The following is a 16,601-nucleotide window of genomic DNA, read 5'->3' as shown; positions in this document are numbered from 1 at the left end:
ACTTGTACAATTATTTAATTTATAGTTTCCTGGACACATTATATAAGCTGAAATTTACAATTTGTTTATTAGCTTAAAAGAACACACCCCTGGGAGCTGACTCACAAGGTTAGTACCAATCCCTCCTTCATTTCCTTTCTCAAGTCTAATATTACTGTGAAGCTAAGAGAACAGGAGTTAATAATTAGAACTTATAACCATGGGGCCCAGTGAAAATCAGGATTTTATCTCCTTATCTGCTACAAAATGCCAGATTGGGGGTGAGGAGGGGGGGGGACAAATCGATTTCTCCTATATTCTAAGGCTTGGGGAATTGCTAAAGGTTTTCCTCCTTATTGACAGGCTGTACTGCATCTAGCAATTTCTTTCTCAGCTAAACACTGAGAAAATTACTCAGATAGTCAGTGGCATGACCCCTGAATCCAGCAGCAATCCAGACACAGAGCCAGAAACTGCAGAGGCACCAGCTAAGCAGCATGATCAAGTTCAGGGCTCTGAGCTGTCTGCTGGAGATCAGGGTAACACGGCACACAAGTCTGTCCAAAGGAGTCCCCAGAAGAATGTCCTGGGCTACCAGGACCTGTAGTCTGTACTCACATGGGCAACTTCCCCTAAGTCTGAGAAATGAGGTGCTTCTAACCACACATCACTTGGTGCAACAGTGCAGGGAGAATACCAGGGAAGAGCCTATGGAATGGAGTGGGAGGCAGAGGTTGACCCTTTAAGACTCTGAAGAGAGTGATGCCTGGGAGAGGTAGTCTGAATACATACTTTAAAATTCTCCTAACTTCTGATGAAGCAAGTTGCTCACTTGGAGCTATGTGTCTTGAAACCTCTGACCACTGGGCCATCCTCCTCAGATAAGTACAGTGATACCTCGGGTTACATACGGTTCAAGTTACAGACTCCCCTAACCCAGAAATAGTACCTTTGCTTCAGGATGAGAACAGAAATTGCGCGGTGGTGGCATGGCAGCAGCGGGAGGCCCCATTAGCTAAAGTGGTGCTTCAGGTTAAGAACAGTTTCTGGTTAAGAACGGACCTCCAGAACGAATTAAGTATGTAACCAGATGTACCACTGTAGTGGGGAGGCTATGTGGCAGAGGTGTCATGCTTTGTGGGTTGTGCCAAGGCCAGAGGAAGAGGCCTGGTGAGTTGAATAAAGGAAGCCACCTAGCAATTTGCTGTGGGGTATTCACACACACTCTTCCAATGGTTGGGATCCAATGCAAACGTCTCCTTTTCTCATTAAATAGGGTTTAGCTTCACCAAGAAAGTGAAATATTATTGAGGGCATTCTAAAATGAAATTGTGTGGGTTGTGTGTCACTGTGTGAGAGAGTGCTGAAAAAGATCAGTAGCTTTAATGTAGTACAACCTGAGAACATTCTGAACAATTTTGTTCCTTAGAGCTTTGAAAACAGATGTTCACAAGGTCCAGCTGACATCTTTCATTTTAGCCAGCAAAATGTGGGATGATTCCAGGAAACTGATTGTTCATGTAAGCAATGTGTGTCTCTATTAAGGAATTTCAATACCTCATATCATTACTATGTTTTTATTTCTAAGGAGACTCCCCCCCCTTTATTATATTAGAACACCATTAAAAAGCAGTCATATTGGATCAGTCTGATGCATGATCCAGATTTAAACAGTGGTCTTCAAATGGAACTACAATAACATAATTATAGAATGTACTGACCTTGTTGGTCTAATTTCTCATGTGTCTCAAGCTGTCACCAGTTAATGTAATTCCAAGATGCAGAGATATCTTTCATATACATTTACATTCAATAAGCATAATGGCTGCTAGCACTTAAGTGACCCATTGCTCAATAACTTGTTCAATCATTTAGTCACTCAGCTATTTCTATTATACCACAAGTTATAGGACAAGCTAACCTCAACATAATGCAAAAAGTAAATTTCACACTATATGAAATTAATTTGTCCTGCAACTTGTGCTATAATGTGAAATTTCCAGAGATTATTGGTGGGGGACAGCTACAAGGGGTAGTGGGTATTCCCTTAAAGCATCCCTCATTGTTTTACAGACAGACGTCTTCTGTTACTTAGGTGGCACCCATTGGGTCTCCCACTACATGTTTTTAATTTTACATTGTAAATTACTAGGTATGTATCCTGCATCTTTGCACGAAGTGAAAGGGTATATAATTGATCTAGGGAATAACTGCATCAGAATGGGCTGATTCTTTACATTCTACTTATGGGCTTTTCAGATAAATCTGGTTGGCTACTGAGGGAGACAAGATGCTGGATTAAACGGTCCTTGGGTTTCAACCAGTTATGTTCTTAAGTTAATATTGGGTGATACCATTCATGAACTCAGGGCATGTCAACTTGGAAAAGTAACCCATCTAGGAAGAGAAAAATTCTTGTTGTCTGGACAGCCTAGGACCTCCATATACACTGCCCAGGCTTGCACCATGGGAAAGACATTTCAGTTTGACTTCAACCCTGGACGGGCACTTCATTGTCTCTTGAGAGAGATAGATACCAAAAACAAATGTTAATATAATGGCATGATGTCATTGTCAAAATATGTAGACAAGACCATTATTGACCATTGGACCCACTATTGGTCTCATCCACTCAATGTGCCGAAGCCTATCTTTGCATGCAGAGGAAGTCCTTAACTCACTGAAGGTTTAGCCGGCCAATCAAAACCATTCCAGGGTGTGGCTGCTGTTGCATGCTGGCAGCTTCCAGGAGCCACAGGTGAGAGCTGAGTGCCAGGTGGGACCAAAGATGGCCAAACTACCCCAAAAGGAGAATGATAGTACCCACCAGAGGTACTATTGCTCCCTTAACATTTTAATTTGCCCCTAGAGCTCAGTATAATCAGAAAGGTTTCCATACGTGCAAGGATCTACTCCGTGACCAAATAATCCGACAGCCTTCTCTGGGGTATATTAAAGAGATCAGGTTTCTTAAATAAAACCATATTCCTCAATAATTTATGTTCCCCTCTACACAACACATTGGGTATGGTCACCAGAGACAACATTTCACAGTGACATCATAAGTACAATGCTGAAAATACCTTCCTGCTTTTAGGTTTAATATGCTGGATGATACTAGTAAGTTGAGGTACTTTTCTTCACTGTCCTGTACAAATCTTTGTACGCTGTAACTATGAATAATGATGTATACTATGGCATTACAGCAGGAGATTATTTTTGCAACTTCACTATCACCACTGGCAATGATCTGTTTTACAAGAAAAGATGCAATGACAGTGATTTTATCAGCCTGGTTATGCTCTCATGATTTTAAAAATACATCATTGTATTAAAGGTTTTTGTTGTTCTTTCAAGAGGCACTGTTGATAGAAGAAAACAATTCTAGTACCACTACCAGGAATATATAATGACTGACAAAATGCAGGGGAATTATGCTAGTTTCAAACTGTTAGAATACAATTAAGTCATTACAGTCAAGTCACAGGGCATTTCTGGAAGATTAATAGCCAACCATGGAAGGTTGGTGGCTCTTGGCAATATCTTCAGTCATTACCCAGGAAAAGTCATCATTAATACATGAAAATTACCCTGCCTACGGGCAGTCATTGCTATTATAAAATGAAAGTGTAGAGAAGGGGAAAAATTATTTTAAAAGTCTTTTTTTTAAGTTTGCAAATCCCTCAAATTTGATTGTGACAAGTTTTCTGAAAATTAATGTCTCCTGTATTATCCAGTGCAATTGCTTTTCAACTTCCAGTTACATTTATAATTACTTATGACAAAATTAAAGTGGCAAGAAGAATACCTAATGCAGCTTGTTTTTTAATCTGTATTTATGTCCCCAGAAAATATCTAAATCTTCGATCTTCATTCTACTGAAAACACTCTAGGGGTACATATTATTTATTCTTCATTGCCCTTTTCTCAAAGACAGCCAATAAATAGCATTGCAAATCCACATAATTATACTCTCAGAAATAAATATAAATATAAATATACATACATGTTTGACTGAATCTACATGGAACAGCAGATTGGAACGTATTTTGGAAAGGTACAGAGAGAGGAGAGGACAGGAGTTCCTTCTGCAATCAGAAATCCTTGCACTGATGGGACATGGATGTTGAATACAGCCCAAGGTACCTTTGGAGTAAAGGTAGCCATGTCATTAAGCCAACCCAAATGTCTTAAAGTAAGTGTGCAAGTTTCTGAGTTCTGAGAATTCTTCATCAGGAGATTAGTCAGGTTCTGACCATTTATACTTTTAGGCATTTAATTAAAACACAACTGTTTCAGAAGGCTGCTTTGGCTGAGATGGATTATAGCTTATATTTTATAGGATGTGTTTTTCACATCCTATATGATGTGTTACTGATTTTTATGAGGTGAGCTGCTTTGCGAGAGGCCATAGCTCAGCAATGGGGCACCTGCTTTGAAACTTCCAGCTTCAGCAACATTGTTCTAGCTCAGAGGCCAGCTTTGGAGACAGATGATATCCCTTCAGCCAATAGCCAGCAGCCACATTCCAAGTGGCACAGAGGTTCTGCAGTGATGGCTGCCCATTCCCAGAGATGGCTTCAGGGTTGAAGGGGGTAAGCCTGCTTCTGAAGCCAACAATGTTTTCTGTCGAAAGTTATGAACTCTCCAAAATTTGACAGTTCAGGAATAGTAGCATGCTTTTCAGGAAATGTTAGAATCTACTCTGGATTACCAATTTCTGGTACCATTATTATCTAAAATTTTGCTTTTAATGCAGAAGCATATTGCTACATTTTCTATTCAACAACTGTCATGCTTAATGTATTAACAGAAGTAAAATCACTGACTAAAATCCTGTGTTGAATAATCACCATTCCACAATGAGATGAGTGTTCAACTCTCGCATTTAAGATGATCTTATCACAGTCAAAATACCAGGCATTTGTTGTTCATTTCCATCCACGATTTCTTACTTAGCACTAGCAACCCCAGCTCTTACTCAGTTCTTCAGCTCCAATTGGGAAGACAATAAATTATCCCAACAATTGGACCATGAGCCAGCATTGTTTTTTGAAAAAGGGTTGCTCTCTTTTCTGCCCGTTAGCCTTGTCTTGTCCTACCAAGATGACAGTATTCTACTGTTGTTTTAGTTTTCTACAGCTTTTTGTTAAATGTTCTAACTTCACATTTCATTCCAGCATTATAGGCATTTTTATCTTCTGTTAAGTGTTTTCCATAGTGCATGGATGGATGGATGGATATAAAATGTCCTTTGTGGCAAGATGCATTTTTATTTGCTACTTAATGCATGGCCAGCTAGACCATAGTATGTAACTCATGTACAAAATGATTTTGTTAGCCTTCAGTAGAACAAATACACATTGGAGGCTCTCTCTAGCTACCAAGATATGTAGGTGGTAGAAAATATCCACATGTTTAACTGACACACTGTTCACTTGTCTGTATTACAACTGGGAAGAAGAAACACAGCTGCTGTAAGCATAATCAATGCATAGAGTGTGCATGGCAAAGTCACCCACCCACTCCAGCAAATATTTTACCCACTTACTGTATGGCCAGTGCAGAAATGATTAGGAGAGGGAAGCACATCCTTTGGTAACACGTCTAACCAACAGAACATTGGCACTATTTTAGAAAGCCTGATTCTTCTGTTTCTGACAGTATTATAAAAGAACCACATTCTATTACATGTGCATACCAACTATATATTCAATTCCAATGACTCATTTTTCTTCCATAGGTGATGTTAATACACCAGTCACAGTCAGCAAGAGCAATGGATAAGTTCTATGCAATCAGTTCCTGGCTACATTTCTGCCAAAGCAGAACGTGGAATTTCAGGTGGTTAAAAAGACCACTGGTCTAGTTAGACAAGTTCTATACATTCCCTAAAGAAACAATTACAATGCTTGAGGATTCTCCTGTACCCAGTGTTATATATGGAGGCACAGGTAGTTCTTGGAATGCCTTTTATCCATATAAGGTGGTTTGCCAGTTGCAACCCTTTCTGGAGAAAGTACACCTGGCTGCTTATATCCAGACTAGACTACTGTAATGCTTTCTTTGCACCAGTTTGTGCAACAAATGTACACATTTATTGCTGAGCTCAGTTGAAAGTACTAGCACTAACCTTTAAAGTCCTAAACTACTGTAGGGTCACCTACATCCTTATGAACCTGCCTTGAGTGTTTTATTGTCTATTAAAGGAATTGTCTTCAAAACTCTGAAAGGGATACATGATATCACACGTGAGTTGCATGAACATCCAATTCTATCACATCTGGCACATATCCTGAAGGCATGGGAGTTGTCCTATCACATGAAGTATGCGTAGTGTTAGCCATCCCTACTCATTTCTAGATGTTTTCTAAAAATATTTATTCAGGTAGGTCTTTCAAATCTGTTATTCCTTGCCAATCGCCTCTTACTGATGTGTTTGATGTTTTTGTTGTAATAATGTGCCTTTAGTGTGTATATCACCATGTGATGTTTTAAATGAAAGTGTGGTTTATAAATATCTAATTAAATAAAATAAATAGCTCTTTGCAGCTGCTATCCAAGAGCATTTCCTTGCTGCTTGAATAGCAAAACCCAGTGACATGCAAGCATTTATGGCTGTTTGAAAGAACTGGCTATGATTTAAAAGTTTGAAAACAATGCATAAACATTTGACTATCAACTTCCAACAGAATTGGATGCTGGAATAGTACTTAGGCTGGAATGAGAAAGTTTATTATTCATGGTAAGATTTCACAATAGTCCACTAGTATATCCTTGCTGCAGCTGCTGTAATGACATTAGGCTCTGACTCAAAGGGATAAGCTGTTGCAAGACTCTGGCAAGCCCTTGTGAAACTTGTATGTGTGATGTTGATGAAGCATCCACCAAGCAAGAGGTTGTTTTTTTAATATAACAGGTAGTCCAACCCTGTTGTTAATTACGCAAAACAATATCCATGTATTTCAGGACTGCACTACTGAGTTTTCTATGGAAGTCATGGAAGCTTGGAAGTTCCCAGTCAGTAACAATGTCAACCATACCATAGCTGGCAAAGTGGAAATCATCTAACATTATAGCGGAGTCAGGTGATTATCAAGTGGGCCCCATCTATCTCTCAAAATATTCCACTGAGAGTGGAGGAACCCAGGAACTGACTTGCTGGCCAGATTCCATTCCCAAGAATTTTCTGGGCCCAAACAATTCTTCCTGAGGCCACCCTAATGTGGTCATTTCCAGTTGGGAAACAAATATTTTTAAATAACCTGGGGAAGGATTTGCAGGATAGAAACAAAGCGGGGAAGGGTTAAAAGTGTTTTTCTCATAGTCAGATGAGTTTGCATCTGAAATATGCACTAAAAGGATCAGAATTAAAATAAATCCAAGTTTTTTATATCTCTCCCGTGTCTTTGTTAACTTTCCATTTGAATCATGATTTGTCAAGACTGCTACATATATTTCTTTCCAATTCTATTTGCAGTTATTTAAGGTGCCACACGTTATGTCAGATGGAATCAGATCCTTTTTTTAGGTTGATGAAGCAGTTCAAAGCATGAAAGAAGATCACCTGCTTTAAAGATCACTTGCTTTAAACTAGTACATTCTTTCTTGGTGATATTTTGTCTAAAAAAAATATGACAGCTATATTACAGTGGACAGTAAGTGACACTGGCATGTACTGTTGTTGATTGCAATGTTATGAAATACAATCACCATTAAATTTATGTTGTGCTGTACAGAAGCACATCATGTAGACATCTGTATGCATTCTACCATTTGTAGAAGTAATTGTTTTTGAAATGTATTTTTTCCATGAATTTAAGCATTCTGCTTTGATCCATGCTACAAAGAAATGTTTATTATCTTAAATTTCAATATGCTGGTGTGAACAAATTTTGATGTGACATTGCAACTAAAACATCATATTGCCCCAAACACAAATTGTCACTTTGATATACAATGCTTCTATGTAATGAAACCTAAAATAAGAAGCAGGGGCAACTGGCTAAATACCATGAAGCATACAAAATAAAAATAGAATTTCTCACCAAGATTCCTATGTGTGTATCTTTAAACAGCAAAACAATACAGGAACCCATGTACAATCAAATTATAATCAGCTCATAATCAGTAAAGGATGTTTCAGAAACTGCATTCAATGTTACTTTTTCAACCAGAATGTCATTGACGGCCATGCAACTTCAATAGCTGTGTTTCTACCTGCTAATTTCTGCAACATCAATTACTCACTGAGATTCTTTTTGCCAAAGTATTGATCTGGCATTAACAATGCCATATCAACCCAGCGAGCCCAAATAAGTGTATGTATTGTAAGTCACTTTGCATTTACTTTTCTTAAAAAGCAACTACTAAATGTAAATAATAATAATAATAATAATAATAATAATAATAATAATAATGCAAGAGATAGTATATCTCTGCATATAGCAGTCGTAAGGGAACAGTTGCATTTCAAAGAAAACTTCTGACAACCCTCTGGAGGGTGTGAATGTGGTGCTGAATTTCCATTTATGATAGAAATCTTATCCCATTTCCTGAAGTCATAATGTTCAATTTTTCTCATCCTAAACAGTGGCAGCTACTGATACAGAGTTTGGCCTAGGGAAACAAGTAAGCTTTTATATACATTATGGGGAGAAGGGGTGGAGTTCAACACAGGATGTCATTTCAGCCACAGACCCATGGTTATTGTAGCACTAACCCCATTGTATGCATGGGTCTTACTGTGAACCTCTCTGGTTCATGGCATTAGCCTTTTGCACATTATGCACACAACAGATTTGAGAAGTCAAATACTACACTGAAGATATCAGAACAGGTGTAAGGAACCTGTTGCCCTAATGATGATGTACTCCAATTCCCATCAGTCCCAGTCAGCACGGCCAAAGATCAGGAATGATGACAACTGTAGTCCAGCAGCATCTGGAGGGCCCCAAGTTTCCTATCCATGTATTAGAATATGGAAGTAACCCAAATCATAGTGCCCCTTATGAAAAATGTTCTATTCTTCTTCAGTAGTTAAACTCTTCCAATAGTATACTGTGTATCTTGCAAGTACCGGTATTTCTTAACCCTATTAAAAATGTGCCACCCACCTCCTTAAAGAATAAAAACAGCGTCCTTTACAACCACATTACTTTGGTGGCTCATAATCATATAATCAACATCCTGATATTTCAGGCAATAGGGAGACTCAGGAATGAAAAAGTTACTGAACTGTTTGCTCAACTATAAATCATAGATCACTGTATCCAGAAACAAAAATCATAATACAAGAGCAAGGGTTATATAATTCAGCAGTGTTGGTAAGGCTTCTCTCAGCTGATTGGGGGAGGCAAGCAGTTTTCACTGAGTCCATCTTCCCCTGCTACCCTCTGAAGCTTCACTAAATCAGTTCTGCAGCATGCCCCAATCCCCTGGGTCAGATTTAGGGTCTGTGAGGGAGTACAAGGAAGAGGGGGAATCACCAAAAATTGCTTCTCTTCTCATTCCATTGATGGAAGCCTTACTGTCAGCTGAGCAACACCATTGCATACAACCTTATGAGTGGAATTCAACTAAGCTTTTATACAGAGTAGGCACAATGAAATGAATGGATGTAACTTAAGTTAGGTACATTAATTGCAAAAGGTCTAACCTAAGAAAAACTTGGACTGAGCGGAGATATGATAGCTATCTTCAAATATCTCAAGGACTGTCACATGAAAGAGGGAACATGCTTGTTTTCTCCTGCTCTGGAGGGTAGGACTTGAACCAATGGCTTCATTACAAGAAAGGAGATTCCGACTAAACATCAGGAAGAACTTTCTGACAGTAAGAGCTGCTCAACAGTGGAACAGTTTCCCTCAGGACTCGGGAGGTTGTGGACTCTCCTTCATTGGATGTTTTTAAGCAAAGGCTGGATGGCTATCTGTCATGGATGCTTTAGCTGAGATTCCTGCATGGCAGGGGGTTGGACTAGATGGCCCTTCCAGCTCTACAATTCTATGATTCTATGAATACCACCCTAAAACCCCAATTGCCTACATTATTTATTTATTGAATTTATATACCATGCTTCATCTGTAATGCACCCTGGGGCCATAGGGTAAAGAGCAGGTAATTAATAATAGTAATAGTAATAAGCATTAAGGCCAAATATTCCAAAAATTAAAAAAAACTGAATTTGATGGGATTTAATATTCAGGCTATTTGCATAGACTATGTTGATTCCCTAGTCTTTTTGCAGATGGCCCAGATTTGAATACCAAGTTGTTGAAAAAATATAAATGTAAATGACTAACAGTTCTGCCAGTAAAATACTTATATAGATTTAGATATCACATATCAAGTTTGTGGCTCAAGTACTGACCACTAAATCATTGTCTAACCCAACAGAATATATGAATTAAAAAATTCAATTTCCAAATCTTCAACAAACAGAATATGAAACTAAAATTCATCGAAAGTCTGGGAAGGATGTATTTAACATAGTGTGAAATTTAAAGCTTGTTTAAGCTTTGTGGGTGTTTTTTTAATCAATTCCTAGAGTTGCATCAAGTATTTTCTCCACTCAAATTTCATTCTAATACTCCAGAGGAGGCAGTGTGTAGTCTGGTTTTTTAAGGGCTACTATATATCTTTTGGGCATGTTTTCCTGAACTAAAACCATTCAAACTTGTAAGATCCAGTGCTCTAAAATACTGTTTTCTTCATGCAGACCTGATACTTTTGAAAAGACCTCTAGGAGGGGGGAAAAAGCATAGTTCAGTTAACAGAAAAATAAGTAACATATGATGCAACAAGCTAAATATTAAATTAACTCCAGGTTTCTGACCACAAAGTCTCCAAACAACTTTAAAAAGTCAAATTACAGAGTAGCATATTGTCTGAGGTGCAAGATGTGCTGGAATTCTACATTTTAACTGCCATCTGGAAATCCTGTAAACGTCTTAACTATCTCATGACCCCAAATGCCCTGAACATGGTTGACAGGGATATATATCAAAATATCCGAAAGTGCCATTTGGTACTATCACAGTGTTTATTACACAGTATTGTTTATTAAATGTAATGCCTCCCCACTGAAGAAAGGACAGAATAACTGTTCCCCATATTGTGCCAAATTCTGAATGTGTGCTTAGATTGGCTTGGAACAAAATGGCAGCTTTGAACAAATGAAATAGTTGCAGATGCATCGTAGGGGTGTGGAACTTGTATATTGCTCAATACCAAGCCTGTTAAATACAGTCCTTTTTATAATCCTCCCACAACTTCATCCTACCAAGTAGGCAGGAGGTACCGTATTTTTCGCTCTATAACACGCACCTGACCATAACACGCACACAGTTTTTAGAGGAGGAAAATCCGTAGGCATGCCACCCGTAGGCATTCCCTCTATAACACGCACAGACATTTCCCCTTACTTTTTAGGAGGAAAAAAGTGAGTGTTATGGTGCAAAAAATACGGTAATTGTGGGGTGACTCAAAGAGCGACAGGATATAAGGACAGACAGGGAACAGCAGCAAACTGTTACTCAGATAAAAAAAAGGTTTCCTAGAGTGTATTTCATACAATGCCTTCTATTCTATAAGGTGTTCAGATATATCCCTCAGGAAGGGCTGACCTTGCAATCCTCTCCTTTGATTAAAGTTTATCTGGATCACTCAAAATATACAATGCTTCAAGGATGACAGAGATGTAATTGTGAGTAACAAGGAAGGCAGGTAATATTGGTGGAAATGTTATGGTGCCTTATCACATCCTTGTTTCTGTATCACAATCATCTATAGCTGGTGTGATGACTAGAGTGTTGACCTAGGACTGGGGAGATCCAAGATAAAGTCTCCACAAATCTCAGCAAGGGATCTTGAGCCAAACCTCTCAGTGCTAACCCACCTCTCAGAGTTACCGTATTTTTCGCACGATTGGACGCACCGGACCATAGGGCGCACCTAGCTTTTTGGGGGGGAAATAAAGGGGGGGAAAAATTCCCTTTATTTCCCCCCCAAAAGCAGGTCAGGGAAACCGAACCAGGTCGAGGAACAGCGGGATAGTGGCGCTGCGCCTCCCTGCTGTCCCCCGAGCCTGTGGGGCTGGCTGATGTCTGCCTGGCGCGCGGGGCGCTCTGCTTCAGGGCGCCCGACGCTCCGGGAAGCAGGCTGCTATCCGCAGCCTAGACATCCCTGCGGGATCTCCCGCAGGGTTGCCTAGGCTGCGGATGTGTTCCCGAAGCGCCGGGCGCTCTGCTTTCAGGGCGCCCGACGCTCCGGGAAGCAGGCTGCTATCCGCAGCCTAAACATGGCTAGCGGAGCGCTAATCCCGAAGCTTGGGGCTGCGGAGCTCAGCGCGCCCCAAGCTTCTGGGTGCCGGCAAGGTCTAGACGGCTAGCGGAGACCTTGCCGGCACCCAGAAGCTTGGGGCGCGCTGAGCTCCGCACGCCCCAAGCTTCGGGATTAATGGAGCGCTCCGCTAGCTGTGGGAGAGCTGGGTCTCCCACGTCTAGCGGATAGCTTCCTGAAGCCTGGAGAGCGAGAGGGGTCGGTGCGCACCGACCCCTCTCACTTTCCAGGCTTCAGCGAAAGCCTGCATTCGCTCCATACGACACACACACATTTTCCCTTCCTTTTTAGGAGGGAAAAAGTGCGTCCTATGGTGCGAAAAATACGGTAATCAGTCAATTATTCATGTATTTATTGTTCTTTTACCTTACTGCTCCTCCTAAAAGAACGCAGAGAGGCAACCACAATCTTAAAACACAGTACGAATATACAACAATGATTAAAATTACCAACAGAACAATATCAACCTTTAAAACACAATTCAGCAAACAACATTTGACCTCTGTTAAAGTGAATCACTAACTACCAATTGCTGATGATGTGTGGGACAACTGGATATCAGGTGGGAAGGAGCTCATAGCCAGAGGGCTGTCACTGACAAAGTCCTGCCTTGTGCCATTAACACACAGGTTTCCCTCACCTGTGGGACCACAAGCAGATCTTAAAGCACCAGATCAGATGATATTGGAAGAGGCACTCCTTCAGGTTGTATAGAGCCATGTGCACAAATATCAACACCATGAATCACGCAGTTAGTTCTAAGAAGAACAGTTCTAAGAAGGGGCATAATATCCCTTATTGCTGCCCCATATAACAATCTTGCAGTGGCAAATAATTAGAACAAAAATAAGGGGAACCGTTTACTCCACCCTGAAGCCTTTGAAGATGGACTATAAATGCAAACTTTGATTTGAAGTAATTTTTTTTAATGAAATGATTTTTAAATGTTGTGTTATTTTATTGTCGTTAGCCGCCCTGAGCCCAGCTTCAGCTGGGGAGGGTGGGATATAAATAAATTATTATTATTATTATTATTATTATTATTATTATTATTATTATTAAAAAATAATAAATGCACAATTTCTCTATGCCAGTAAGTGAATTTCTTTCCTTGCTCTTGACTACCTCTCTTTTCATAACCACCCAGATAAATTACATGCAAAGTAGACTTGTCTATTACAGTACAGGCATTAAAAACATACGGCATAGTGGTGAGGAGTCACTACTAGAATAACCAATTGCCACCAGAAGCAAAAATTGTGATTTTTTTCAATAAAAACATGGCATACATAACAGGATTGCTATAGTTCTAATCCCTACCCAGCATTCTAGATTTAAGACTGCAGAAGATAGTGGCAGACTATACAGACTGAGCTATACAGTCTGGCTGTTTGTTTCAGTGGGATGTGAATGACATCGGGTTTCTCTAATGCTCTTCTTGGACAAATCATAGCAACATTAACATCCTCATCTGCTTGCTTCCATGGGATCGTGGCAATATTCCAACTCTCAAATGCATCAGCAATGTCCAGGTTCTACTTAAAAGTCTGGCTGTTCATACTAAGGTCAAAGTTACCCAGAGACCTCAATGCTCCAGAGTTACTTCTGTAGCGCCATCTCCCCCTCCCCTTTTCTTGTTCACTTTTTTTATGAAAACCATTACTCTACATAGTTCTCAACCCCAACTGAAATGAAGTTGATGCACATACAATTACACCTGTTCATACTGAACTGCAGAATTTCCCCTTCTTCCCTTCTCTTCTCTAGCACTGGTTATCCCTCAATGCTTACATTTACACTCAAAGGTCCTCAACACAAGGACCTGTATTATCTCAGGCTTGGGTTTGCTCTTTGAAGTATTGTGTATGATGATAGTGGTCCCCTATAAATAACAACAGAAGGTGAGAAAAATGGTAAAATATGTATTTCTATAGCTGCAAATTACCTCCTCGTCTGAACACTAAATGGCAACAGCAATGAATATGTGCCCCAATGTATTTTAAATGTGCTATTTTAAAATGTGACTGACTGCTCTCTGTTTTCCAGTGAGTCTATTTCCAAATGTAGTCAACCTGTCTGAGTTCTCCCCATAGTTTATTATAACTCTATTTAGAATCTGAGAAGATACAAGCAGCCCTATCCTTTGCACAGATCAAAAAAGGTTTCCACTTTAGGTGCTCATTCTATATTGTTTAAAACCTATCGTTCTTGTTGTTTTGTAATGTTTTTAAAACATTGTTTAAAAATTATGGTATGTTTATAAATTACCTTGAGATGCATGTAAAATGCAATTCATAAATTACTAAACAATAATAATGAAAGGTAAGTTCCACTGATTTCAATGGTGCTTATTCCTAATCATTTGACAGGACCTCATTAATCTTCCAAAGAGTCAAAATTAGCATTAAGGAGCCAGCTATTTGAGGTTTCCTAAAGGGCACATACAACCTATAAGTTTAAGGATGATATCCAACTAAGTGGATATCAATTGACTAAAGTTACTTAAGTCCATTCCCCCCCTCACTTAGTTGGCTATTAACCATAGCATCTGGTCCTCTAATGCAAAATGTGGGATGGGCAGAAAATCCTCAGATGAGTCTGAATGTTTTAATTACTTTCAGATTTCTACATTAAAGTCATGAACAGGCCTTGTTATTTTTAGTCAGATCCCTCCACCCCCAACACAGCCATTTTCTAACCTTACCACAAACTTTTCTCTTCAAAGAGAAAAGTACTCTTTGAAAAGCACTCTTTCTCTTTAGCTAAAGCTAAAGCCTATATACAATTACTTCAATATTGTAAGACTTTATTCATGCTGTATGTCTTTTGGAGCCATTTTTTACGCTAATTAATATGACTCTCATGTTATCCTCTTAAGTGATTTTTCTCTTTTTCCAATTGATCATATTGCAGAGTAAGAAAAAAGAAGTATACAATGCAACATTCACCTAGCCCAAACCCTAGGTGCTTACACCATATTTGAGGAGTTATTCCCCATCACCACAATCGTAAGTCATAACAACCTCACTATTTCATGGAACTACCCATCGCATACAGTAGCCTGAAGTATTTGGGAAGATGCAGTTTGCAAGTAAAACCTGACAATGGTCTAGCAATAAGCAGAAAAGAGACTGTTCCCTAGAGACACAGGTTCAGTTCTCCAGTTCATAAGAATCACTTTCTAATAATATTTATAATATTTATAATACGAATAAAATGCCAGCACTGGGGACTCTCAGTTGGAAGGCTTATATTCAGAACCTCAAAGCCGCCTGAAAAAAGTGATGTCAATTGTGACTCTTGGAGGGACGTGGCCTTGAATGTGTGTCCCGTCAAGTCGTCAACACGTGGTGCCAAGAATCCCCTCGGTCTGAAAAATCAGATTTGCAACAGGCGCGTTTTGAAGAAATCAAATGCTCTCCAAGGGACCGAAAAAGCAGGGCGGTGGGGGGGGGGGGAAGGAGCGTAAAGGGAGCCTGACTCCACTTTGCCCTTCTGCAGCGTGGAAGCCCAGCAGCTGCCTGCATAACAGCTTGACCAGAAGAGGGGAAACTTGGAGCCGGGCTGCCTTGCACAGCTCTCCCAAGTGCCTCTTCAGCCCATCTGTGGGAGATGCTGCAGTGAAACACCAACCATTTGCTGCTTCTCTTCATTTACTGACGTGGAGGGAAGACTCAGAAGAAGCAGGCGAGAGATGAGGAGAAAGAAGAAGCGGGCTGGGGAGGGAGAGTAACCGAAGTGTGTCTGTGTGTGTTTACCAGAAGCCCCTCACAGCTCTAGGGAACTAGCTCCATGCCGGCAAACTTTACTGTACCTCGTTGCTGAGGCGCTGCCTGTTGCTGGTGCTGCTGCTGCTGCTGGTGCTGCGGCGGCTGAAGAACTTGAGCGCCGCACCGGCTCAGTAAGGCGGCCAGGACCAAGAGAGGAGGCAGAGCGGGTCGCGTCATTGCTCCTCCTCAGCGGCAGACGCCGCGCGCTCTCGCTCTCTCCCGGCTAGCGAAATGAGTTTCAAGTGAAGAGACGCTGCCTGAGAGGGAGAGAGGCGTCGAAGCCTCTGCCACAAGGGAGGGCGCCGCGGAAGGATACGCCCCTGTCCCGCTCCGCGCGCTCCCTCAGCCTGGCCCGCTCTTCTCAGTCAGGCACTGGCCAAGGGCCTGAGGAGGTCACGGGACAATGAACAATCGGGGAAGCCTTCCAAAGACGGAGGAGGCTTCGAGGGAATGAAGAGGGCAGCGAGCGACGCGCGCGCCCGGGGTGGAGGTTGCGGAACAGCGACAAGG

The 16,601-nt window shown here is 40.6% G+C and overlaps 1 protein-coding gene across 6 annotated transcripts in view; it reads right to left on the bottom strand.

Annotated features, from left to right (window-relative positions):
- Positions 1-16,397, bottom strand: part of LAMA2 (laminin subunit alpha 2) — a 367,591-nt gene extending 351,194 nt beyond the window's left edge. For 3 of the 6 annotated variants that reach the window (XM_053381875.1, XM_053381877.1, XM_053381878.1), the window contains exon 1: positions 16,136-16,395. In XM_053381875.1, the coding sequence (XP_053237850.1) occupies positions 16,136-16,268 (133 nt within the window). In that variant the 5' untranslated portion in view covers positions 16,269-16,395. Of the gene's footprint in view, positions 1-16,135 lie in introns of all 6 variants that reach the window. The other 3 variants (XM_053381873.1, XM_053381876.1, XM_053381874.1) reach the window with 2 other exon arrangements.
- Positions 16,398-16,601: the final 204 nt, after the last annotated feature.

The sequence above is a fragment of the Podarcis raffonei genome, chromosome 3, assembly GCF_027172205.1.
Source record: "Podarcis raffonei isolate rPodRaf1 chromosome 3, rPodRaf1.pri, whole genome shotgun sequence".
NCBI lineage: Eukaryota > Metazoa > Chordata > Lepidosauria > Squamata > Lacertidae > Podarcis > Podarcis raffonei.
Note: the sequence above shows the minus strand (reverse complement) of the source record. Positions and strands in the feature narration are given on the sequence as shown.